Source organism: Vulpes lagopus, chromosome 15, assembly GCF_018345385.1.
Source record: "Vulpes lagopus strain Blue_001 chromosome 15, ASM1834538v1, whole genome shotgun sequence".
NCBI lineage: Eukaryota > Metazoa > Chordata > Mammalia > Carnivora > Canidae > Vulpes > Vulpes lagopus.
Genome location: NC_054838.1, coordinates 18,727,670 through 18,754,112, shown reverse-complemented (window position 1 = coordinate 18,754,112; position 26,443 = coordinate 18,727,670). Strand labels below are relative to the sequence as shown.

General features: G+C 43.7%; 1 protein-coding gene across 2 annotated transcripts; it reads left to right on the top strand.

The window, feature by feature from the left end:
- On the top strand, positions 1-26,443 carry OLFML1 (olfactomedin like 1). Of its 2 annotated transcripts, none has more exons than XM_041729596.1 (3): positions 1-590; positions 2,798-3,086; positions 24,704-26,443. In XM_041729596.1, exons 1-3 carry the CDS (start codon positions 465-467, stop codon positions 25,492-25,494), a joined length of 1,206 nt encoding a protein of 401 aa, XP_041585530.1. In that variant the 5' UTR covers positions 1-464; the 3' UTR covers positions 25,495-26,443. The 2 variants fall into 2 exon arrangements, with proteins under 2 accessions (XP_041585530.1, XP_041585531.1); XM_041729597.1 differs by having other exon boundaries at positions 463-590; positions 2,722-3,086.

Below are 26,443 nucleotides of genomic sequence, written 5' to 3'. Positions count from 1 at the left end.
AGTTGGGGGTGGTTTGTGTTGGGTCAGCCTGTGATTGGACTGCAAAGTCCACCAGGGAGGAGGAAAGCAGAAAACGCAAAGAGCCAAGGAAAGGGGGGAAGCCCTCCCCATCCTCACCCCCACCCCAATGCACATTCACCCAGGCCTGCAAGAGGGTGCAGCCACTAGCCTGGAGAGGATCAGCGTGTGTGAAGGGTGATGGTAACAGATGGACCCAAGGACCTCTCTAGCCCAAGTCGACCTGCAAGGCCTCCAGGGACGGGCTTGCCAACAGCTGGACTTGATCACCAGCTTGCAAAGTGAGATCACGCATCTGGTGGAAAAACAAGCAGGCTTTGCTCCCTGGCTGTTTTTAGAGGATTTTCCCAGCAGTGGATAGAAAGCAGGAGACCACCACCTGGACCCTTGAGTTTTCTTAGAGAGCACAGCTTAGGAGATTCCACCCCTGGGTGGTTTGCAGGACAATGATGGCCCTTCGGCGAGCTTCTGCTTTCCTGGTTCTGTTCCTGGCAGCTCTTCTGCCCCCACCACAGTGTGCCCAGGACCCGGCCATGGTGCACTACATCTACCAACGCTTTCAAGTCTTGGAGGTAGGTGGCATCTGTGCACCTGATCCGGGGAACATCCCTCCCAGAAGTCACCTTATCTCACCTCTGCTTCCCTATCTACTGGGATGCATGTTCCCCACATAGTAATTGATAAATACGGTGCCAACATAACACGTGAACATTCGCGTAGTCTAGTGGCTCGGAGCACCAACTCCAGAGTCCAGGCTGTACCACTCCGCAGCCTTGAGCAGGACTTCACTCCGTGCTCTGATCTAGCAATTTTTCTCATCTGTAAAATGAGGATGATAATAGAATTGATCTATGGCTATTCTGAAGATTTAAAAAATTAATCCATACTTAGAACATTACCTGGCATGGTGGTAAATGTCCAAATTGTTATTCTTATTCAATAATTTCAATTTTTAAAATAGAAAAACTAAAAATTTGGGTCAGTTTTTATTCATGTTTTACCATATCAGGATGATAGCAGATTTAAGCTTTTCTTTTTGTCTTTTTATGATAGAACATGAGGCCACTGTAACAAGTCATGATGTTGTACCAAAAAGCTACATCTTAGCTTCTTTGCTGCACTGCACAGGGTTTAGAAATGAGTAGATTTAAGCTGTGTTAAATAGAGAGAAAGTGCTTGGGTTGCTTCTCCATGCGTTGAAGCTGCCCCTTGTTTACAATTTACAAAATCCAACATTTTTTCGGCACAGACAGGCTTCCAGGAACAAATGTAACCCTCTGCCTTAGTCTTTGACATACTCCTAGCCATTATTTCATACTTCATTGCTTTGCTTTTGCACAAGTTAAATTTTGATAAATTATTCATCTTCTTCCAAAAACACTTTTTTCAAAGACACTCTTATCACCAATATTTATTTTCTATATGTTCTTGAACAATATAAATATATTTGAAGTCCAAATTATTTGGTCATCTAGCTAAATAAAATAATTCCAAAGAGCAACCCGAATGCATTTCCTAAAGTTGTCCAGTCCAACAAGCTGAGGCCTTGGGGCAGGGAATGCGATCTTCCCAGGCCAGTAGCCTTTTGCTGCTGCCTTACTTGCCCTCTCCTCAGATAGCTCCTCCCCAGCGCGCCTCCTAGAAAGTGCTAGAATTGCACTCAACCATAGTCCCTCTGCATTTAGCACCAATTTACCCTGGGATTAGCACCCGGCATTTCCCTGCAGGTTTTCCTCAGTAACTGAAAAGTTGATCTGCAGACAAGGGTATAAAGTATAGACAAATACTTTGATGGCTATGAATGTGGAATTGAAAAAGATAGGGGTGTGGTTTGTATAGATCTTCCCATCCTGGTCATGACCTGGAGGGCAAGTCAAGTCCCAGGTGGTGGTCCCTGATGGCCAGTGTGGACACTTAGAAACAAACCAATATAGTCCTCACCCTGAAGCATTTGTGTCCGAGGGATAAGGAAGAAATAAAAGAATATATTTAGGTAGCTTCTGTCTTTCTCTCGCTCTCTCCCTCTTACTTTTTCCCTCTTTCTCTACCTCTCCATCTTTCTTTTCCTTCAAAGTGAACAGTCTTACGTACTGCTATTTGTAGTCTAAATTTTTGCAACTTTTGTGGGGAGCATTTTGATAGACTGACAAATGAGCTTTAAGTATACATCCTCTTTGACCTGGCTACCCCATTTCCATTCTTCATTCATTTTATTCTTTCTTTCAGTAAATATTAAGTACTATGTGCTAGGACCTGAGCCAGGTGCTAAGGATGGAACTTACTTCTGGAAATCTACCCTAGAATAAAGCCAGATAAGTACACAAAGATGTAAATACAAAGATTTTTTTCAGAGCTGTTCGAATGGCAAAAATTTGAAAAGCCCACAAATATCCATCAAAAGAGTCTAATAGAATAAATAATAGGACATCAAGTCAATGGAATTCTAGATCGTTAAAATGATTGTGTAGCTATCTATTAATTAGTACTGAAATATGTTCACGGTAGATCAGCAAGTGAAAATATGTCACAAAACCTACATATAGTAAAATCGCATTTTAAAATATGTATTCATATATATGATGAAATGCATGGAAACTTTTAAAAACTGATTCACTAACAAGTCATTATGGGTGATTATGGGATTATGGGTGATTTTTATTTTTCCCCCATCATGATTATTTGTATTTTAAAAATCTTTTTCAGTGAATGATAGCTATTTATATTACTTGGCTGATTTACATAACTAGCAATAATTTGAGAATGTATTTTCTGACTGAAGCAAGGACTGGAAAAATGCACCCAAGCCACGAGGGCATACATTCAAGACTTCCAAGAGTTCTCGAAAAACATATCCGCTATGCTGGGAAGATGTCAGACCTACACGAGTGAGTATAAGAGTGCAGTGACTAACCTGGTCCTGAGAGTCGAACGTGCCCAACGGGAGATCGACTACCTAGAGTACCTGAGAGAAGCTGATGTGTGTGTGGAATCAGAGGACAAGACCCTGACAGAAAAGCTCATCCAAGAGGCCGAAGAGGAGAAGAAGATCCGGAATCTGCTGAATGCAAGTAAGAGAACTGTGTCTTTGGCAGCTCTTCTAGGGACTCACACTGAGAGACACAAGACTCAGCACAGATAGGGGTCTGGCCAAGTATGAGAGTTAAGAACCAGATGTGTGGTTTTTGGGTGCAGGTGCTGGGAGGGAAACCTTAGCAGCGAACAGGTATCTGCAGGAAAAGTCATCCTCAGAAAGCAACTTTTCATTGCACAGAGAGTTCCTAAAGGCCCAATAGAAGGTCAGAGCTTCAGTGTGAGGGGTCAGCCCAGGAAGGGCATTTTCAGATAGACCTTGGTTTGGAAGAGGTGTGTTGTCCCAGGTCCTTCCAGAGAGGATGGAAGGTTGGTGGATTCTCACAGTGCCCTGGCAGTCAGCAGAGGCCACAAATGTGCCGAGAAACAGTCTGAAATTTTATTTTATTTTATTTTATTTTTAATTTTTATTTATGATAGTCACAGAGAGAGAGAGGCAGAGACACAGGCAGAGGGAGAAGCAGGCTCCATGCGCCGGGAGCCTGACGTGGGATTCGATTCCGGGTCTCCAGGATCGCGCCCTGGGCCAAAGGCAGGCGCTAAACCGCTGCGCCACCCAGGGTTCCCCAGTCTGAAATTTTAGATGGCATTGGCCAACGCTCAGGTTGGGAACTGGGAACTGCAGTGAATTAGTACTGTGTGTGTTGTCAGGATGGTGATATCTAAGGGATTTGTCTTCAGCCTTGTGATCCCATTCAAATCACTTCCAGGCCATTAAGAATAATGGTTAGGAACTCGAATTATGATAACAAGTATCAAGCAAGAAAAACATAAATAGGAAAGAAATTTTCCTGTCCATTTTATGAAAACAATGAGGGAGACAAGTTGCCCAGCTCAGTGTCTGCATTCTGAGGTGGTTTCACTGCAAATAGGAAAACTTTAATTACATGTTAATTATGTCTGACCCAAATGTGAGAAACTCCATCAGGGAAATAAGATAAAAGCTGATTGCCGGCGTTGTGCTAAAGATTTCATACATCTTCTCAATGTAATCCTAATAAGAACTCCATGGGGCATTATAGGAAGGGTGGTCCAAAGTGAGGTGATGCTTGATCTGAGTTTTGAACAAAGCGTTAGTGAAGAATGAGCAGAGGGCACGTAGGGTGCAGGCACAACCTCCAGAGGGCGTGAGAGTACATAACACATGAGCACGAAGATCTGCAGGTGTGGCCAAGTGGAAGCTCTGTTGGGCAGGTGCATTTGGGGATCAAGAAACAAGACTCAAAGGTTCAGCAGGACCCAGATAATAAAAGACCCTCATGCAAAGCAAAGGGAGTTGAATTTGATTGGAAAAATGAGAGAGAACCACCCAGTGATTTTCGTCAGGGGCATCGCATGTAGGAAGAGGGCCAGACTCAAGAAAGACCATTCAGGGGCTACTGCAGTAATTTGAGGACAACCGATGGTGTCTGCATTAAGGGTCATTGAGATGGAGAAGGGCAGATGGATTTGAGAGCCATTGAGAGTTGGAATCCCATGGCTTGGTGTCTGATAATTGAAAGTGAAAAATGAATGAGAAGGATAAGTCCAGGACACTTTCCAGATTTTTGGCTTAGGTCTTTGGGTAGTTGTTCTCAAATATGTTGAGATACGGGGATCCCTGGGTGGCTCAGTGGTTTAGTGCCTGCCTTCAGCCCAGGGCATGATCCTGGAGTTCCAGGATCGAGTCCCGCGCTGGGCTCCCTGCATGGAGCCTGCTTCTCTCTCTGCCAGTGTCTCTGCCCCCCACCCTCTCTGTGTCTCTGATGAATGAATAAATAAAATCTTAAAAAAATACGTTGAGATAAGAAACCCAGGGCAATTATTACTCTACTATTTTTTTTCGGTATACTTAATACTCTGAAGTCTTGTAGTTCACTTATTTGCTCACTGCTTATTTTCTGCCTCTCCTTCTAGAAGGTCAGCTCTATGAGAGCTTGGATCCTGCATTTCATGCTCAATGCTGTGTCCCAGTGCCTAGAATAGTGTCTAGGGCCAGTGTATATTTGTCAGTGAATAACTAAGGGAGGAAATGAACAAATAGGTGGAGGGAGGGATTGTCAACACAGAGGGGTTATTAGGTTTTGACAGAAAAGGGAACATCTTAATGCTGAGGCAGAAGACAGAGGAGGGTGTCTATCTAAAATACGAAGCAATGGACCAAGCTGGTTGAACGAGTAAATATTTTCTTTGGTGCTGACATTGTCTTGAGATGAACCACCCTCTGAGAGGGACCAAAGAGGGGTTAGCACATAGTGAAAGAAGGAGAGAAAGGGTAAGTGTGATCCCACAGAGGATGAACAGAGGCTGCCTAAAAATCTGATGGGAAAGCTTGGGTACCAGTGTGGCCTGAGCTAGAATGTGCCCGAACTTTCATGCCAGGGGTCATGCAGGACTCCAGCCCTAAACAGTGGTGCTCAGTTAGATCCCTGACCTACTCCTGGTCCCTGGACTTACTCAGCTCCTCAGGCCTTGGGGTCGGCCCTGTCCTCTCCAGCTAGAGCTCAGCAGACATCCTGATTTTGAACTTGCTGATTTTTCAACTCCTTATCCTCTCCCTCATTCCTTGGACACTGGAGGCCTGAAATAGTCCCTCTCCCAGCTCCGTGGTGAGTGAAAAATTTCAACTTCTCAGAGATTGCTACTTTCTTGCCTATCACCTCTGGAGCTCTCATTTGATGACTCTTTGGTTTAAGGTTCAACAAACACTTTTGGCCTCCTCCTGGATGGGCCCTGTGCTCTACAGTAGGGATAGAGGGGTGAGTACATCATGTCTACGCCCTGCTCTGGCTTTCCTACTGCTCCCTTTGCCTCTGATCTTGCCTCCTATCTGCTGTCACACAGACCTCCCCACAACACCAAATTAATTAGATTACACCTCTGTGTAGAATTGTTTTTTCTGCTCTCTATCAATTATCAACAGCAAAAATTCCATTCAAATCTCTTGGCTTTTTATATGGGGAAGGCCATTTATGAAGTGACCCAAGTTGATTTTCAGCTGTTGCTTCTCCCATAATTTACCTACATGCAGTTGCAATTAATATATATATAGTCATATAAATTATATATATTTTTTCAGTGAAGCTCTCCTGCCAGGCAGATTGGCTTCTAGGGCTCCCAAAGTATCTCACTAAATCCTCCAGGGGACCATTAATACTCTCAACCACATATATCTGTGTGTATTTGCTCCTTGACTGGGCCATGAGCATATGGACAGCTTCATTTCTGTATTCACAGAGTCTGGGTCAGCACAGCCCATGGAGGAGGCTGTAAAAATGGCCTATAGTAGAAATACTGACAGCAGAGTCCCCTCAGGGCTTAGTTCAGGGGAAGACAAACCTGTAAACAATCATAATGATGTGATTAGTATAGATCTATTATTTTCAGAGGTTCTCTCCTCAAGAATAGGCTTTTCTGTATTTTGTATATGTGCCTATTCCACACTTTTTTTTTCCTTCGGCTATTTCTGTTAGTAACTGTATCTATCTTAGGTTTCTAATGCCAAGTAACAAACTACTACAGATTTAGCAGTTTACGACAATACATGTTTATTATTTTGGAGTGTCTGTGGGTCAGGAGCCCAGGCACAGCTTAACTGGACCCTTTGGTCTCAGGGTCCTCTTCCAAGCGCAGTAAGGTTGTTGGCAGGATTAACTTTCTCACAGCTGTAAGACTGAGGCCCTCAGCTTCTAGAGCTGCCCATCTACATCGGCAGCTCACAATGTGGTTGTTTTTTTTTTTTTTTTTTTTTTTATGATAGTCACAGAGAGAGAGAGAGGCAGAGACACAGGCGGAGGGAGAAGCAGGCTCCATGCACCGGGAGCCTGATGTGAGACTCGATCCCGGGTCTTCAGGATCGCGCCCTGGGCCAAAGGCAGGCGCCACCCAGGGATCCCCACAATGTGGTTGTTGCTTCTTCAAGGCCAGAAGGGGAACGTCTCTCTTCAGGAAGTACCTAGTCCCTCTTAAGAATTTGTATCTTGGTGTACCTATGTAGCTCAGTTGGTTAAATGTCTGCCTTTGGCTCAGGTCATAATCCCGGGGTCCTGGGATCAAATTCCGCATCTGGCTCCCTGCTCCATGGAAAGCCTGCTCTCTCTCTCTCTCTCTGTCTCCTCAATGAATAAATAAAATCTTAAAAAAAAAAAAAAAAAGAATTTGGATCTGATGTATGTCAGGCCCACCCATAATAACTTTCTTTTGGATTAGCTCAGAACCAGCTGGCTTGAGACCTTAATTATATTTGCAAAGTCCCTTCACCTTTGTCTTGTGATGTAACCAAATCACAGATGCTATCCTGTCATATTCACAGGTGTTGCTGGGGAGGGGATTGTGCAGGGCATGTACACCAAGGGAGGGAATCTTGGAACTCTGCCTACCTCCTGCTCTAGTCTGCTAGGCCCATCTGGTACTAATTGCCTGTACCTACCTTCTTCCTACAGGGCTCTGATCTTCCTGTATTCTATCCTTGGCCAGTGGGGACTGAACCAGTTACAGAACTCCTACTAAAATCCTTAAGACTCAAGTCAGCACTGTTGTGTAGGCAAACACCTGGGGGTTATGGGCCAGGGAGGGATCGTCACGTCACAGTATTTCCTTCATACATACATGCTGTCTTACAAAGAGAGTTTCTTAGAAACACTAAAGGAAGAGAATGGTGCAAATCCCTTGGGAGATTCAACCTTCTGTCTCAGGAGACTTCAAGAAAATTCTGACATCAGTCTAAATGGTTTACATTCGGGGCACCTGGTTAGGCATACAACTCCTGATTTCAGCTCAGGTCTTGATCTCAGGGTCATAAATTCAAGCCCCACACTGGGCCCTACATTGGCTCCATGCTGAGCTTGGAGCCTACTTAAAAAATATAGTTGGTGTGCATTTACTCCTGGGATATTTCTCAACTAGAAAGGGTCAGATACTGGGGATGATAAATAAGATAGAATCACCCTATAATGAAGCCATTTCCTATAGAGCTGCTCTCAAGTCTTTACCCTTTATTTAGAGACAATCCCCAAATGACATTCACATGAGGGCTGCAATCCCATGGATGTCCTGCAGTTAGGTCAAATTCTTAAATCTTTTTAACTCTGACACACACATTCTCCTCTTTTCTCCCTCACTCCCCATCTCTTTCACACGCACACCACACACACTCACACATACACACAGACACACATTCACACAATTTAGAATGCAGTGAGTGAAAGTGACTGGTACCCAATCTGACATATATATAAAAGTCATTTGGAATCTTTGGCACTCTGTTATTAGTAAAAAAATTTTGCATTGCACTTGGCAACTTATGGCAAAGCATGCTGCCTCAGACACCCAGACTGAGAATTTATCCAACTAACAGGTTTTCGCAGATTCCACAGGCTGTGTTCTTGTGTGGATAAGAGTATTAACCTCTTTTTATTTGTATGCAGCTTATGAAGAAAAATTCTCAAGGCAGTCAAAACAAGCCATTATCGCAGACTTGATTTTCTTTCCTGTTTCATGCCACCTCCTTTTATTCCAAGGGTGCACATAGGTGACCTCAAGTAACCCTCTGACTTGTGCATTAAATAACTTCTACCTTTTGTTAGATCAGGCTTCAAAAAGAAAGCCTATTGCTGCACATTTAAATACCTGTGGGATCCATTCAGATATTATAAATGTGCCTGGCCCATATTCAAAGCCATTAAAAGCAAAAAAAAAAAAAAAAAAAAAAAAACCCACACACACAAAAAGCAATAAACCCACTGGAAGCCAAATAAAACATCTCTGTGAGTCAACACCCAAGGAAGGTCCACTAGTTTGTGACAAGCGGCACAAAGCATTAAGAGATCTAATTTGCAATAATTAATTTTCCATAAAGGAGGGGATTGAGAGTATACACGCAAGTGTAACTGCAGGAGAGAGAGAGTATATATGTGCAGGTGTGCACACACACATTCTCTACCCAGAAATTGCTACATCATGGGGCCAGCAGCACCAGAAGACTATGCAGAGCTTATCCTGTCCTGTCCCCTGCAGAGTCCCCAGAGGTGGGTGTGCTGGGTCCGGAAAGGCCTATATACATACTACTTCTTTTGTTTATTTATGTGGAAGGCCTGCCGTCTAGGAGAATACCTCCAGTCCCATCACTACAGATACTGATAGAAGATCCCAGAGTTGTTGTAGCTGGTGGCTTTTGGCTCTAGGTAGAGGGAACACCCATTCATTCTCTCTCTAACTCATTCATTTGCTCACTAGTTCAGCAAATGTCTCCTGAGTTCCAGGTGTATATGTTGGGCCTTGTGCCAGGCGTTAGCTATGGAACATTGACCAAGGTAACATCCTTGTCCTCAAAAAGCTACAGCCAAGCGGGGAAGCCATCTAAACAAAGCCAGGCTAACAGCCAGAGTGCTGCCCACTCTCACTGAAGGACAAGGGGCCATTAAGAGCGAAGAGTGAAGTATGGTCAGGGCTGCTGTGGAGCTGGTGGCAGGGGAGGGATGTGGAATCTGGAAAGTAACCCTCAAGCTGAGTTTTAATAATGGAAAAGAACAGATTAAATGGAGAGTAGAGTGGAGAGGCTGCTTCAAGCAAGTGGAACAGCCTGTGGGAGCAGAGAGGCCCTCACGGAGAGCAGGTGGAAGAACTGGAAGGGGGCTTGCTCTGTGCTAAGCTGGCTCGTGCTTTCAGGCTTCGGGAATGACAGTAATGCGACTCCTAGTAGCTGCTATTTATTGAGGGCTTATTGTGTACTGAGTCGTCTTTAAGTATGTATCTATCTTGTTGTGTTATATCATCCGATTCTCACACAGCCCTATGTGTACGTATTACAGTTATCCCCATTCTATCTGTGAGGAAATCGAGGCACTGAGAGCATGAGCCAGCTGCCCAGGGTCTCCCGCCTAATAGATGCCAGAGTTGGGTCGCAGACTGGGGGGAGGGGGAAGCTGTCTCCTACACATTCTGGCCTCTCTCATTGTGCTGCTGTGCCCAAGAGTGGCAAGCATGGGTGCGTCAGGGCTCCCAGGGAGGTTGGGGAAGGTCACTCCCACCACAGGGCAGTGGGGAGGGTGGGTGTGCGCAGGAGGGGGAATGGGAGCCGGGCAGCCATCACCAGGGCCGTCCAGGAGGCACTCGGGGTAGGAGGCCTCTGTGTCGGTGCCTGCACCCAGGAGGCCCAGCTGGCCTGTGGTCTCCTTGTGGGGCACACCTGAGGACCGAGACAGTCCTCTTGGTCACTGATGATGATGATTCCTACTCACAGATTACTTGAAATCATTTTTTTAAACCCTGAGAAGGGGGATCCCTGGGTGGCGCAGCGGTTTGGCGCCTGCCTTTGGCCCAGGGCGCGATCCTGGAGACCCGGGATCGAATCCCACGTCAGGCTCCCGGTGCATGGAGCCTGCTTCTCCCTCTGCCTGTGACTCTGCCTCTCTTTCTCTCTCTCTCTCTCTCTCTCTCTCTCTCTGTGACTATCATAAATAAATAAAAATTTAAAATAAAATTAAAAAAAAAAAAAACCCTGAGAAGGGTCAGTTTTCTTCCCCCACCTCCTTGGCTTTTAATTCCCTGCCTTTCCTTCGTTTACTTTTAGAACTAAAACACTCCTCTTCAAACCCCCACCCCTACCACCACCACCAAGATTTTCTCAGCAGAGGAGTTCCACACACACTTCCCTGTGCTAGAAACCTCAGAAAGGTCTCTTTGACCCTCATCTGACCAGTCACCAAAGCCAGTAGATCCTTTTTTTCTGCAAAGCCTTCTTGTGTTCTTTCCATGGGCACTGTTCTCTCCTGGTCTCTGGTCCTGATTATTGCCGGAGCCTGCTCACCGAGCTTCCTGCCACCACGCTCTGCCCGTTCCTGGGCTCTGTCCTATATGCTCACGGGGTTTAGCCTGCTAGAGTTACTGCATCATTGCTTTAGCAACCTTGACAGTAACCACAACTTATAGGGTAAAGCAAACCCCATAAAATAGCATAAAGAAAGCCCTTTACAACCTGACCTCAAACTAGCTTTAAGTATTTTGTCACTTTCCACGAAAGTAACACCTGCTGATAAAAAACTATGACTATCATCTGCACTATATTTACCCTATTTACCTTTCTATAAAGGGGGATAACGCGTCAATGGCTGAACACATGAACTTCAAGCCTCACCTTATGTCTCTACTGCCTGTCCCCATCCACCCACTGCTCTGTGCTGTCTGATGTGCTATTCCGAACACACTAAATAGGGTTCATGCGCCCTGCATTATTCATGCTATCTTCTCCAAGTCTATCACAGTGCTTGGAACAGAATTGAAATCAATATTTTCTGACCTTGAGGAATAGTTTATTAGAAAGTGGGGGCAACTACTTGCCAAAGACTGCATTAAGGCCTCTTGTCTGTTATGTTGTCCAAAGCCTACAACAACCCCGCCAGGTAGATACCATTGTGACTTCTTGTCAGATGAAGATACTATGGTGCAGTGTTTCATGCAGTCCCATCTGCCTCCCATACTCCTGTTACATTCAGGAATGTGCCCCCACCCCCACCCCAGACACACCAGATTCATCTCAGCCTCCTTCTGCTCACCGTGCCCTCACCCCCATTCTATCTGTGAGGCATTAGCTATGGAATTGACCAGGGTAACATCCTCGTCCTCAAAAAGCTACAGCCAAGCAGGGAAGCCATCTAAACAAAGCCAGGCTAACAGCCAGAGCCCAGGTTAGTTGCCACAATAATGCAATGCTGTAACTTCGTGGGTTAAAACAATAATCATCGGTTATTTCTCAGGAGTCTGCAGGGCAGCTGGGCAGACCTGGGCTGGGGTGGGTGCTCTTGGCTGGGTTTCCAGGGGCACATGGCCTGAGGGATGCCTAGTTGAGGATGATCTCAGCTGCCATGGCTTGGATCTCCTCCACATGGTCCCTGATCCTTCAGGAAGTGAACCTGGGCGGTGATGGAGGCAGACCTCTGAGAGAGGAGGCACAAGCACACTAAGATCTGGTCACTTGTACCCAATTCTTTCGGCCAAAGCAAGTTCCAAGTCTGGCTCTAGAGCCTACCCTTCCACTAGAACCTTTGACAGCATCTAAAAAGATTTTTGATCTTGATGCTCCTGTAAACAGGCATTAAACAAGATCAGTTTTTACAAATGCAAATTTCTCCTGGAATCAGTAAATCAGGCATTAGTGTGTGGCTGATGGTTTTGAGGCTGCTGCAAAGTTCAAGTTCAAGAGAGCAGGTCCTGGACTTTGAGACAGGATGGTGAGAACAAGATGAAGTGAGATTCACAGGAAGAATCTGTGGCACAATGTCAAAATGACTGTGTTTCCTAACCAGGCAAATGGGAGAATGGCAGTACCACGCCTAGAAATTGAGAACATTTCTATCCTTTTAGTTTGGTAAGAATAGGATTACAGGAAGAAAACAAACAAAAAACACTATGAAAAAAAAAAAAGGCCACCACAAAAACCAGCTCAGTTTTTAAATGAAAAATAAACAAAAACAAAAAGTTCATAATTATAATCTCGGAATGCTTAAATGTTGCAACAGTCAGATAATTGATTCAAAATGGAGTTGTTTGGTCAGAAATTCCTCAGAGGACTACCCGCTTCAATGCCTCACTTCCCATGAGTGTTGACTGTGTGGCACCTCTAGAACAGCATTCTCAAACTTCTAGTTTCGGGAACCCTTTACATTTCTAGAAATTATTCAGGACCCCAAAGAATTTTTCTTGATATAAGTTACAACTATCGATATTTACCACATTCAAAATTAAAATAGAAAGATTGTAATATATGCCAGATGCTATTTTAGGACAGGACATACAGCACTTTAAAAAAAAAGAGAGATTAGACAAAGCCCTGCCCTGGTAGGGTTTACATTCTATTGAAGGGAGTCAAACAATAAATAATGTTAACAGACAAATTTATTTTTTAAAATATTTTCATTTATTTATTCAGGAGAGACACACAGAGAGAGGCAGAGACATAGGCAGAGGGAGAAGCAGGCTCCATGTGGGGAGCCTGATGCAGGACTCAATCCCCGACTCCAGGATCAGGCCCTGAGCTGAAGGCAGATCCTCAATCGCTGAGCCACCCAGGCGCCCCCCAAAATAATACATTAAACAGATAAATTTAAAACATGTCAGATAGAGGATAATAAATCCCACAGAAGAAAATCAGATGAGGTATGGAAGTTAGGGCAGCTGGCCAGTGCCCCAAGGAAACATCTGAAAGCAGTAGGCTGTGTCGGATTCCAGCTGTAGGGACCCCATGGAAGGAGCTGGCCTGACTCACACTTATACTCACACTCACACTCACACATCTTCCAGGCCTCCATGCGCTTCTGTGTAGTTATCAACTTGATGTTGAGGAACAGAGCCATGCAAGCAACCAGCCATATAGCAAATCTGTTTTCTTTCTCACAAGCTACTGTTAATCACTGATAAGGGGAAGATGTCAGGGTGCCTTAGTGGGGACTATGAAATACTTTGAACTTAATGCTGGGAACCTGGGACAACTTCTAGAGTAGATTTACTAAAGATTTCTCTATGACTCACCAAAACCAACATATAGAGCACCTAGTGTGTTCCTGCCCTTTCAAAGCCCTGGATGCACCATCCTGCAAACCGAAATTCTCCTATGGCTCACCGAGCACCATTTCACACAAGCCAACCTTCTTGCTTTCCTGCCATCCATCTACTCAGGCTTGTGTGAAATGGTGCATTAGCACCTGCTAATGCCCGCACCTACCTCTTGCTATTTAAATCCATCCAATTTCTAAGCTGGCAGAGCATGAACGGGGATAGAAGTTTGGACACTGGCAAATACTGTCTTCTCCAAATCAAATTGATCCTTGAGTTTGTAGACAGTAAGCAATGAGATTAAATAGGAAGGATATACATAGTGGGTCCCAGGCGCTCTGGATAAAAACAGATATAAGGGACACCCGAGTGGCTCAGCGGTTGAGCGCGCCTGCCTTCAACCCAGGGCATGATCCTGGAGTCCTGGGATCGAGGCCTACATTGGGCTCCCTGCATGGAGCCTGCTTCTCCCTCTGCCTGTGTCTGTGCCTCTCTCTCTCTGTGTTTCTCATGAATAAATAAATAAAATCTTTTAAAAAACAAAACAAAACAACAAAAATAAGACCCACCCCCGGTCCGAGATAGTTACAGGAAAACAGAGTGAGTAAGCAATTCTGATTCAGCAAGATAACATTCTGGAAGAGATCTGCACAAGAAGGAGCAACAGATTACTCTGCAGGAGCCAGAGAATTTTGTTTTGAAGGATTAGTAGATGTATCCCAAGTTAGTGACAGTGAGCTAAGGAATAAAATGGGAAAAGTCTAAAACTTGTAAGAGGTCATGGCAAGTTGGTGACGAGTGACCAGCCCAGTGGAGTAGGGCAGCGCCAAGAGGAGGTCGGCAAAGGACCGTGAATGCCATACTGAGATCTTTGAAATTTATTCTGTGGGCAGAAAGCATGAAACAGCCCCAATTTCTAACAGTGAAGCCCCAATTTCAACAAATTAAGTCTACACTGACAATTTCATTATATTTGCTCAAAGCTTTTGTAATTAATTGCTCATCTAAGAGCTCCACCTTTATCATTCCAGAGCCTGACATTATACCTGTCACTCGATAGGTATTGACTAAGGTTTATTAACATGAATATAATCCAGGTTGTTGAAAGAGTTAAGTTTTGTAGCACAGAATTTCTTTTTTTCTTTCTTTCTTTTTTTTTTTTAATTTATGATAGTCAGAGAGAGAGAGAGAGAGAGAGAATGGCAGAGACATAGGCAGAGGGAGAAGCAGGCTCCATGCACCGGGAGCCCAACGTGGGATTCGATCCCGGGTCTCCAGGATCGCACCCTGGGCCAAAGGCAGGCGCTAAACCGCTGCGCCTCCCAGGGATCCCTATAGCACAGAATTTCAAGAAGCAGTCAAAATACTCATTTTTGTTTTGTTTTGTTTTTATTTTAAAATACTTATGATTTTACAGGAGGGTTTTTTTGTTTTGTTTTGTTTTGTTTTACAGGAGGGTTTTTTTTTAACAAATATTTCATTCCTCTTTTTCCCAAGCAAACCCAGAAGCTCCCTCTCTGTGTCTATCCCTCCATATTCCATCACCCTTGAGGGCTCCTCCCATCTAACCAGTGACTAAGACTTGACCCCTCTTTTCCTATTTCTCGAATCCATACTAATTTTCCCATGCCCATCATTATTTGGATATCTCTGATCTGGATTGTACTTCTAGACTCTACCTGTTTCCCTGTGATCTCTCTTTCCCACCCCTACCCCCAGTCCGGTGTCCATCAACATCCAGATCTATGTTTCTGAGACATAACTAGAGGAGAGTTGAGTCACTCTCCTGTAGAGGGACAAGTCTCACCAGATCTGGAGAGAGTGTTATGTTAAATAAGGGGAAAGGTATTTAAAAAATTCAAATAAGTGATATTTGTATATGAAGTCACTGTGAGGCCTTAGGCCAAATCCTAGCCTAATTGCTTGTCTGCAATTGTGTCCCAAGGGAAAACCACAGATTAGCATTCTCTGGTTTGCAGGTGGAACCTTGCTCGCCATTGATTCTGTTAAATAATTTGCATCTTGGCTGAACTCAAAGGTTTTAAATTTATTTCCTTCCTCAACCTTTTTTCTACTGCTAATTATCTCTTGCTCAAGAGAAGCACAGCAGGCAGTTCTATCTTACCCTTTTACAAACACACTAAAAGTATATTTTCTCCAAATTCCAAAAGAAGAATTTCTAAAATTATAGACTCTCAGTCCTGAAAAAAATATAGAGAACATCCAACCGAAACCCCCCATTTTAGGACTAAGGGCAGATTGACCAAGGGACTTGTGGGGAAACACACAGAGAACCAGAGACAGGGTTCAGACCATTCAGGTCTCTGACTCCCAGTCCCAGGTTTCCTCTACAAAGGAAGGACAGCACAAGGGGAAATTCTGTGTTTTTTGTATTTTTGTATTCTCAGGACTGTCTCTCCCTAATCAAAACCATCTATCAACACTCTCTTGTTTTGCTATTTCTCTAAGGATTCTGCATGTAGTAGGAGGAGGAGAAGGAGAAAGGAGAATGATTGTACTAGTTTCTGCCGTATATTAAATGAACATTTTCTCCCTTGTGAGATGTTGAATGTGCCTTGTTCTTAGACACAGTCCCCCTCTGTAGCTGTGCTGTAAGCCACAGACTCTCCTTCTGGAGGGATGGGCATGTCCCCGGGGGTTGGCTGGAGATTTCCTGGCTTGCCCTGCCTCTGGGTTCACACTGAGCTCAGAGGACCCATAGCCCTGTGACCTTCCAAGTAACTTGTCCAACTCTTTTCTTTTCATTTGGAAAATGGAGATTAAAATGTGGACCACTTAGGCTTATTATAAGCACTTATTGCAAGATGATGTGAATAAAGTGCTTGCTACTGTGCAAAGCAAATTATATGTATCTGTAGATATTTATTAATTTATCAAGCCTTTGTGCTTGTTCTTCAATTGCAAACAATCTCTGAGCTTCTCTAGTGGTCCATGGACCCCTCCTCTTCCCTATTAAAGGCATCAATTAAAAAAAAAAAAAAAGACACCGATGAGCTTAAAAACCCTCATTTGTTCATCCTCTGTGATCACCAGAGAGTGTAGGAAGAGCAGAGGGTGCACAGGAGACACTCTCAGCTTGAGAAGCAGAGAAAAGGTATAGCCCATAGGACCCCCTCATAGTCCTTTCTCTTCCTCTCAGCCTGGCGGGGGTGGGGGGTGTCCTTCCCTTAGCTGTTCCTGCAGCGCATAAGATTTGCAGTTAGCCCAGGTTTCTCTGTTGTCCCTAGGGGTTAGCTTCCTATACATTAATCACCCTTTGTCTGTGGTTTCGCTTTCACACTTTTAGTGACGACAAGAGGGGTGAAGACAGCACAGTTAAGGTACTTTTGAGAGAGAAGGAGACCACGTTCACAGAACTTTCATTATAGTGTATTGCTATAATTGTTCTGTTTTATTATTAGTTGTTAATCTCTTACTGTGCCTAATTTATAAATTATACTTTATCATAGCTTTGCATGTGTAATATATAGGAAAAACATTTATATGTGTGTGTGTGTGTGTGTGTGTGTGTGTGTGACTCCACAGTTCTAGGCATCCACTGGGGGTCTTGGAACATATCCCTCGCAGCAAGAGGGGACTATAACCAGGCCAGCCAGGATGAAGTGGACCCAGAGGCCACGAAGAAACAATCCCTCAGGCTGGCAAAGCATGTCTACAGGGGGACATGGTGGCAACTGATGGCTGACAGACTTTTCTAGTGCCTCCCTTGGCCACGATGGGGACCAGGCAAGGCCCCAAGGCCCCTGGGCATTTGGGAGCAGCTGATGATGACGTGACCATGTAAAAGACTGAGTTTTGGGGGCTTTCTCAGCTCCTCCCAGCTAATTTTGCTCCCCATCCCCACTCCTGCCATATGTTCTTTGGCCAGCACCTTGTGTCAGATTTTTAAATGAAATCGTGGATCTTAAAGTATCTTAAAAGCTTTAAAATACTTTACAAATTATTATTTATTTAAGACAGGCCTGTGGTCAGAACTCCAGATGCACAATACTGTATAGGCCCTAGAAAAACATCTGTTTGAATGAAGCTCTTTTCTTCATTAATTCAACAGATATTTACTGAACCCACAAAGCACTGAGTTAGTAGGCAGTAGGGTACAATAGTAAACATGAAGACAAAAGCCCTACTTCTGTGGAGCTTATAGTCTAGTGGGAGAAAAGGACAATAAGCTAGAAAATAAAACAGATGACATAATTACAGAATATGACAAGTGATCTCAAGGAAATAAGAAAGATGTTGTATTAGACCATTTTAAATTTAGATGCAGTCGTCATAGGAAGCCCTTTAGGGAGATGATATTGAAACTGATTTTTGAAGGCTGAGAGGAGCAGACTGTGGGAGGATCAGGGAAATGAGTACAAAGGCAGAAAGAATTACAACTGCAGGAGTTATTAGGCACAAACTTGACATGCTCCTAGAATAGCAAGAAAGCCTGCATAATCACAACACAGTGAACAAGAGGGAGAGTAGAGAATAAAGTCCCATAGATAGGCAGCTGCCATATCATGTAGGTACTTTAGGATGGGATAAGAGGTTATGATTTTATTCCAAGAGTGATAGGAGAATGGATTTAATGGTCAGCCATATAATTCATGTTTTTAAAAAGATCACATCCCCTGCATCATGGAAAACATATTGTAGGTAAGCAAGAATAAAATTGGGGAGACAAGTTGGAGACCACTGAAGTGGTCTAGGCAAGAGGGGAGGATTCAGGGAGTACAGGGATGAGTGGTGAGAAAAAGAGGAGAGAGACATATTTGAGCATTTTAATTTAAGTATAACATCATTTAAAGGTTAGTTTTAATATCTGAACTTGCCAGTAGTGGGGAGATGGGGAGAAAGGAGTTAAGAATGACTTCTAGGTAAGAAATTTGGTTGATGTTTTTTGCTTAAGATGGGAAGAGTAGGGAGAGAGAGAGTGTTTTTTTTGGGGGGGGGGAAGCAAGAGTTCTGCATTGAACAGGTTAAGTTTGAAGATATCCAAGTAGGGACATCGAGCAGGCAGTTGCATAAGTGAGTTTGGGACTAAGTAGACATCTAGATAGGATGTCATTCCAAAGGCAAATTCAGAATTCATCATTAGTTAGAATTTACATGTATGCAGAGCCATCAGAATGAAGCTGAATGAGGTGGCTCTGAAAGCCATAAGATAGAATGAGGTAGCTCAGAGCTGAGATGTGAGGACAGAGCACTTACTCCTTAAGTGAGAGAGGAAAAAGAACCAATAATGGATCCCAAGAAAAAAATCCAGAAAGATGGAAGGACAAACAAAAGGAGGGGTGTTCCAGAATCCAGAGAAAAGACTTTCAAGGGGAAGTAGTGATTAAGTAATCAAATTTTGCTGAGAAGTTGATTAGGACATAAGACTAAGAATTGACCCTTGGATTCGGCCACATGAAGGCTGTTGGTGACCTTGACAAGAACTGATTCTGTGGAATAAGCAGAGGAGTTTAGACCAGTGAAGGCCTGAGGCCTGATTAGAGCAGCTTAGGACATAATTGGAGGTGAGGAAACTCCTCACTGAAGAGTTTCATTAAAAAATGGAAGAGAGAAATGGGTCCCCACTAGAAAGTTCTATATGTTTACCAAGGGGAAGAGTCCAGTAGGTAGGGAGAGACTATTGAGGCTAAGTCCTTGAGTAAGTTAGAGAGGATGAACTCTACCACAAAAATAAAGGGAGCAGGAGACGAGGCAGAGAATATGGGTTCAGATACCATTGGTTATTAGATTTGGTGGTTGGAAAACTCATTTATTCATTCATTCATTCATTCATTCATTTAGTAAATACTAGCCTACTATGTGACATTTTCTATCTTAGGGGCAAGATATACAGCAGTGAATGAAACGGATAAAAAAAGCTCATGCTCTCATTACATTTACATTCCACTGAGGGGAGTCAAGCAGTAAATATGTTAACAGATGCATTTATAGGATGTCAGCGAGAAGATAATAAGCACTATGGAGAAAAATGAACTAGGGTAAGGGGGTTATGGAGACCTGGAGGGTTGCCATTTTTTGTAGAGTGGTCAGAAAAGGCCTTAATGGTTAGAGAATATTTGAGAACAGGCCTAATGGAAGTGAGGAAGAAGCCGTGTACATATCTGGGAAAGATGGTTTCCAAGCAGAAGGATGAAAAAGTGACAAATTTCTGAGGGCACAATTTGAGGAATAGCAGGAAGGCCAGTGTGACTGAATGAAATGAAGAGGGTGGGAGTATTGTAAGGCCAGAGAAGCCACATGAGGACAGCTCACCTGCCTGGAAGGTAAAGACTTGAACTGTACTCTTAGTAAGATGGAAAGTCACTGGTGAGTTTTGAGCAGACATGTGATATGATCTGACTGATATTTTGAAAAGATCACTTTGGCTGTTATGTGGAATGCAGTACAGGAGTCAAGGATGGACGTATGGCCTCCCTGTGGGAAATTACTACAGTAATGCTGGCAGGAGATGATGCAGTTCTCGACTGGCTTCTATTTTCTCAGTGAAATAAGAGTCGAGACCTTCATATGGGAGTGAGGAAGGTATGATGGAGGCTTTGAGGAGAGAAAAGAAGGTATGGTAATAGTAGATGATGAATTGATAAAGGAACTGTGATCGAATTCTATCCAAACAGCTGTCAGTAACAAGCAGTTTGCTAAAATGCTTGCTTACCTCAAAACTTCTGGAACTTCTGGAACTTCTCAGGCGGTGCACCTCTCCTCTCTGTGTCCAGTTTCTCTTCCTTTACCCTGTTTCCTGTCCTCTGACTCTAGAGAGTCCCCATTTGGCCTGAAGAACCCAAGCATCTATTAGGAAGAAAATGACAACCCACTGGCCCATCCAGCTTCTTATAGCAAAGCCTTTGCAAAGCCTTGAGGGAAACACACAATGCTCAGTGCTCCTGGGGAGAGTGTTAAATGCCTGGTACCCCACCACCACACACTCCAGCAGTCACTGAGAGAGGCCCATATGGTTCCCATACAGACCTTGGCAGGATTTGAGGGATACCCACAGGATTCCTTATGCTTCAAATAAGCCACCACTCCCCACACCCATGACACTGCTTACCTCACAACAGACTAACAGGGCAGTCCCAACAATGAGTTCCTCACTAGAACTGGTGACCCACCTTTCCTGAAATGACCAGTAGAACTAATTTCATCTTGGCCCATATCCCTCTTTACCATGGACACCATGAGAATTCCAAGATACTAAGGTCATCTCATGGAAGATAGTGTATTTGAGGGCCCGTGGAAGTGGTTTCCACCATCTCAGTGGACAGAAGACGGATCAGTGAGTACAGCCTAACTACAAAGAAAGGTGCGAATATACAAGTAGGAAAGAGGAAAATGAAATGGCATTTGATGAACACAGATACTGTCTCTGCTATAAGTAGGGAAGAAACAAGTAGGAGGCACACACAACGACAGTAGTGACACAAAGATCAAGGGAAATGAAATCTTCAAGAAAGAGGGACTCCTCGGTGGTTCAGTGGTTGAGCATCTGCCTTTGGCTCAGGTCATGATCCTGGGGTTCTGGAGGATCCTTCAGGGAGCCTGCTTCTCCCTCTGCCTTTGTCTCTGCCTCTCTCTCTGTGTCTCTCATGAATGAATAAAAAAAAGAAATCTTAAAAAAAAAAAGAAATCTTCAAGAAAGAGAAATTGATCAAGACTGTCATGCTGTGGGGAGATGAAGTAGGATGTGAACATAAAGGTCCGAGTTTCAGTTGGGAAGTCCTTGGTGATGTTATGAAGGGTAGTTTCTGTGAAGTTATTGTGAAGTGAAAGATGAGAGGTGAAGAAGTAGACCAAGAGAGCATAGACTATTCTGGAGGAAGAACTACATAAAATGATAGAAAGAGTGAAATAGCTAGAGGATGGTGTCTAATTGAGGGAGAATTGTTTCTGAATATAGGCAGGGTGTTTACAAGCGAGGGAACTAGCAGTGAAGGAGAAATTAAAGATAAATAATAGAATGGTTGCAATTCATCTAGAGAGTCGAGAAGCCAGGAAAGGGGGCACCTGGGTGGCTCAGTGGTTGAGCGTCTGCCTTTGGCTCAGGTAGTGATCCTTGTGGGGGGCCTGTTTCTCCCTCTGCCTGTGTCTCTGCCTCTCTCTGTGTGTTTCTCATGAATAAATGAAAAAAAAAAAAACTTAAAAAAAAAAAGCCAGAAAAGAGTGAGATCAGAGCACAAGTGAATGCATTAGTCTTGGACAGGAGGAATGATGTGCCTCTTCTAAGATGTGTGGGAGGGTAGCAAGAGTAGGAACAACTTAAGAAAAGTTTATAGTGAGGGACAGGAAATGGAGGGACTTCAAGTCTAATGGTGTTTATTTTTTCAGAGAAGTTAGTCTGTTATTAATGTACGGACTGATGAGGTAGTGTGTGTGTATGTGGTGGGGGTGCAGATTTAAGACACCTGCTATGTGGCAGATGGGGGCCTAACCATGGAGAGAGCGGTATGGTACTTAGTGCTCAGCTGAAGTTGGAGATCCCTAATGTGTAGCAACACATTTGTGAGAGAGTTTCTCTACCACACACTCTGGGACGGAGCCAGATATTTGAACTCACCCAGAACCAGGGGTTTTTGTAGAGTGGGTAACTGTGGAATAACAAGGGGGTGGTGGGTGAGGGTGCTGGTGAGAGAGATATTGCAGTAGTCCAGGCTAGATAGGAACAGAAGCTGATAGCCTGGGAGAAAGCAGAGGTCAAGGGACTGGAGGGCATGAGGAAATGGAAGAGCAGAGTCGGTGAGAACAAAAATGTGAGAAATGGAAGAGTAAGGAATTGTTGCAGAGGGTAGGAGTGTAGAGTTTTCCATTTCTAATAAGGAGCAGTTCCAGGGGATGGGAGGCAGGGCAGGGATCCAGAGTATGGGTGTGGGAGGGGGTTGCTAGATAGGTTGAAAGCATTGTGCCGTGGAGTTGAAGAGTTTGAGGTAACAGGGCTCTTGATGCATATGGGGTGGAGACCTATTAGTGATTTAGACTAGAAGGAGTTGATAACGTGAGATACAAAGAAGGGAGGTTTTTTGCATGAAGGTAGAGAAGCCAGAGAATGTAAAGCCCTTTTGTTACTTCATCATCCTTCACCTATTTCAGACCCTTATGATCCTGTTTTGATTACAGACATACTCTCCTAGTTGGTTTCCCTGATTTTGGTTTCTCTCCTATGTATCAATCATACACACGACTGCTTAATTAATCTTGACCATGATACTCTGTTGCTCAAAAACTTCAGTAGCTCCCTACCTGCCAGTAGAATAAAATCCATATTCCTTAACCCCACCCCACTGCCCAGTGGTCCAGGCACAGAGCTGGTTTCAATCTACTACTTTGTTTTTATGCATCTAGTTTGAGGCAACAGCAATTATTGGATTAAATTCTACACTACTTTACTAACAGGAGTCATGAAGGACTTTCCCAAATGTGGTTTTGTGAATTGCAAAGAATGCTATTCCCAACCATCTCAGAATGGCACCCCTCAAGGATCAAATCAAATGTAGGTTATCTCCTTCTTCAAATGATATTATCATTCTCTGCCCTTTTGTAAAAAATCCACTTTAGGTTTTCTATTATAGTTTCTATAAAGCAAGAACCAATCCTAACTCATCATTGCCCCTCAGCCCTTTGCACCTCAGTTCATAACACCTAGCTCAGTATCTCACCTTTTGTAGGTATCCAGTGTCTGCTCACTACATATGTGTATTCATGAGTAAATAAAGGAATGGATTAGTTATAATGTTCTAATAGGATTAAGGGCCAGAATCCTTCACTAGAAGGTGATCTCCTCAAGGTTTAGGGTTGATATTATGTTTTTTATCCTCAATACTTACTTAGCGTGGTTCTGGGAGCATTGTAAGCTAAGTACACAGTAGATAATTGGTAAAATCTTCGCAAATGGAATTGAATTAGGCAGCTTCACCCCTAAGTGATTCTTGCTGTCTCAACCCCAAGAAGGTGAACAGGGTCTCTGACCCAGCAAATAGCTATTTAAATCCTGATTTGAATGAAATGTTGACTCTTCTAATTGGATAGCAACTCCCTTAACAAGAACCCATTTATTCACTTAGCTCTTTGATTCTTTAAACCATACGATAAATTGTGATTGATCTATGTGTGATAATTTTATTCTAGACACAGAAGGAAAAAAGCAATCTGTTAGAACAGACACATGAAAAGATGCTCAATATCACTAATCATCAGGGAAATGCAAATCAAAACCACAAAGAGATATCACCTCATACCTTTCAGAATGGCTAGTATCAAAAAGAAATAACAAATGTTGGCAAGGATGTGGAGTAAAAAGGAACCCTTGTATACTATTAGTGGGAATATAAATTGTTGTAGCCACTGTGGAAAACAGTGTGGAGGTTCCTCAAAAAATTAAAAATAGAAATAACATATAATCCAGTAATTCCACTACTGGCTATTTACCCAACAGAAACAAAAACACTAAATTTGAAAAGATATATGCATCCCTGTGTTTATTCCACCATTATTTATAATTGCCAAAACATAAAAGCAACTTAAATGTCCTTCAATAGATGAGTGGATAAAGAAGATGTGGTATATATAAAACGTTACTCTGCCATAAAGAAGGCAATCTTGCCATTTGTGACAACATGGATAGATCTAGAGGGTATTATGCTAAGTGAAATAAGTTAGAGAAAGACACCATATGATTTTATTTATATATGGAATCTAAAAAAAGAAAAGAAAAGAAACAGACCCCATAAGTATAGGGAACAAACCATTGTTGTTGCAGGGGAGCAAAATGGGTGAAGAACAGTGGAAGGCACAGGCTCCCAGTTACAAAATGAATAAACGTGATAAAAGATACAGTATAGGGAATATAGTCAGAGTGTTGTGTGGTGACAGATGGCAACTACACTTGTGAGCAAGCATAACGTATAGGGAAGTTGAATCAGTATGTTGTACATATGAAACTGATGTAACATTGTATGTCAACCCTGCCTCAATAAACAGAAAATTAAGAAGTAATCTGTGAGAAAAGCAGACATCTCATGTATATAAAGTACCTCTCCTTTTTCTCCCGTTTGGCCAGGCTGTGACAACATGTTGATGGGCATTAAGTCTCTGAAAATAGTGAAGAAGACTACGGACACACATGGCTCTTGGATGAAAGATGCTGCCAGCAATTCCCAAAAGGTTTATTTTTTAATTGGATCCAGAAACAAAACCGTGTGGGAATTTGCAAACATACGGGCATTCATGGAGGATAGCACCAAGCCAGCCCCGCGGAAGCTAATCCTAACACATTCCTGGCAGGGAACAGGCCAAGTGATCCACAAAGGTTTTCTGTTTTTTCACAACCAAGGGACTCTCAACGAGATCATCAAATATAATCTGCAGAAGAGGACTGTGGAAGATAGAATGCTGCTCCCAGGAGGGGCAGGCCGAGGACTGGTCTACCAGCACTCCCCATCAACGTACATAGACCTGGCTGTGGATGAGCATGGGCTCTGGGCCATCCACTCAGGGCCAGGCATCTATGGCCATTTGGTTCTCACAAAAATTGAACCTGGCACACTGGGAGTGGAACACTCATGGGACACTCCATGCAGAAGCCAGGATGCTGAAGCCTCCTTCCTTTTGTGTGGGGTTCTGTATGTGGTCTATAGTCCTGGTGGCCACGGCCCTCACCGCATCACCTGCGTCTACGATCCCCTGGGCACTATTGGTGAGGAGGATCTGCCCAAACTGTTCTTCCCCAGGCGGCCGAGAAGTCACTCCATGATCCATTACAACCCTAGAGATAAGCAGCTCTATGCCTGGAATGATGGAAACCAGATCATTTACAAACTCCAGACAAAGAGAAAGCAGCCTCTGGAGTAATGCAGGACAGCACGGAGAGAGAGCAGTAAGGCTGTGGACACTGCTCTCCGGGACACTGAGGCCACAGCCCCTTTGCAATACAGTATCCCCTGATCACATTCAGGGAGAGAGGCTAGAAGTGGGCTCCCATATGCATCCTTCCCTGGATATTAAGCCTGAGTTATCTTCCAAGAGCTTAGATGGTCTGTTGTTCAGAAATTTTCAACTTCCAACACCCATCCAAATCTCCCAGCTCTCACGGCCGTCCACATGCTGATCTAGCTTACGTCCAGCCTTTTCTTACTACCCCCAACAGTTAGCCAAAATGTACCCCGCCTCCTAATATTCCTGGCCCCTGGCCTTTCCTGAAGCTCTTTCCTCCTGCACAAGTGCCGATTGCTATTCTTCCATTTTTTACTGCCCAACTAAAGTATCACTTCCTATTGATGTTTAATCTCCACGTCCCCCAGTTCTGCTCCTTCACCAAGCTGAGGAGATATAAGAGGAAAGTAAAACCACTCACATTTGAATACCCCTTTGCCAGTTACAAAGTGCTCCTCTGTACATCATCTAATGCCACCCTCTGAGACGTTCGGAAGAAGTCTTTATAATTGCCATTTTAGAGATGACAAGTTTAGGCGAGCCATTCAGAATAATGAGCTTCCAAATGAAAATAAGGCTAGAAAATTCTGCAGGTCCTGGTCTTTCTGTTGCCCAAGAAAGCATCGAATACGTATGTTTGTTCACTCAGCCTTATTATGTTCAGCATCTCATCCTAAAATATAGTGGTCTGCCCCCTGTAGCCTGTTTTCATGTCTGCACAAGACCTTCCTGTAAGCCCTTCAAAAGCTACTTCCTCCAGAAAACCAGCCTACAGCCTAAGGGTGAGGATCCCACCTGTAGCTTCATCCTGTCTCACCCTCCCCTGTGTCTGTCTGCTTGCTGGAAACACAATAAAACTGACACTAAG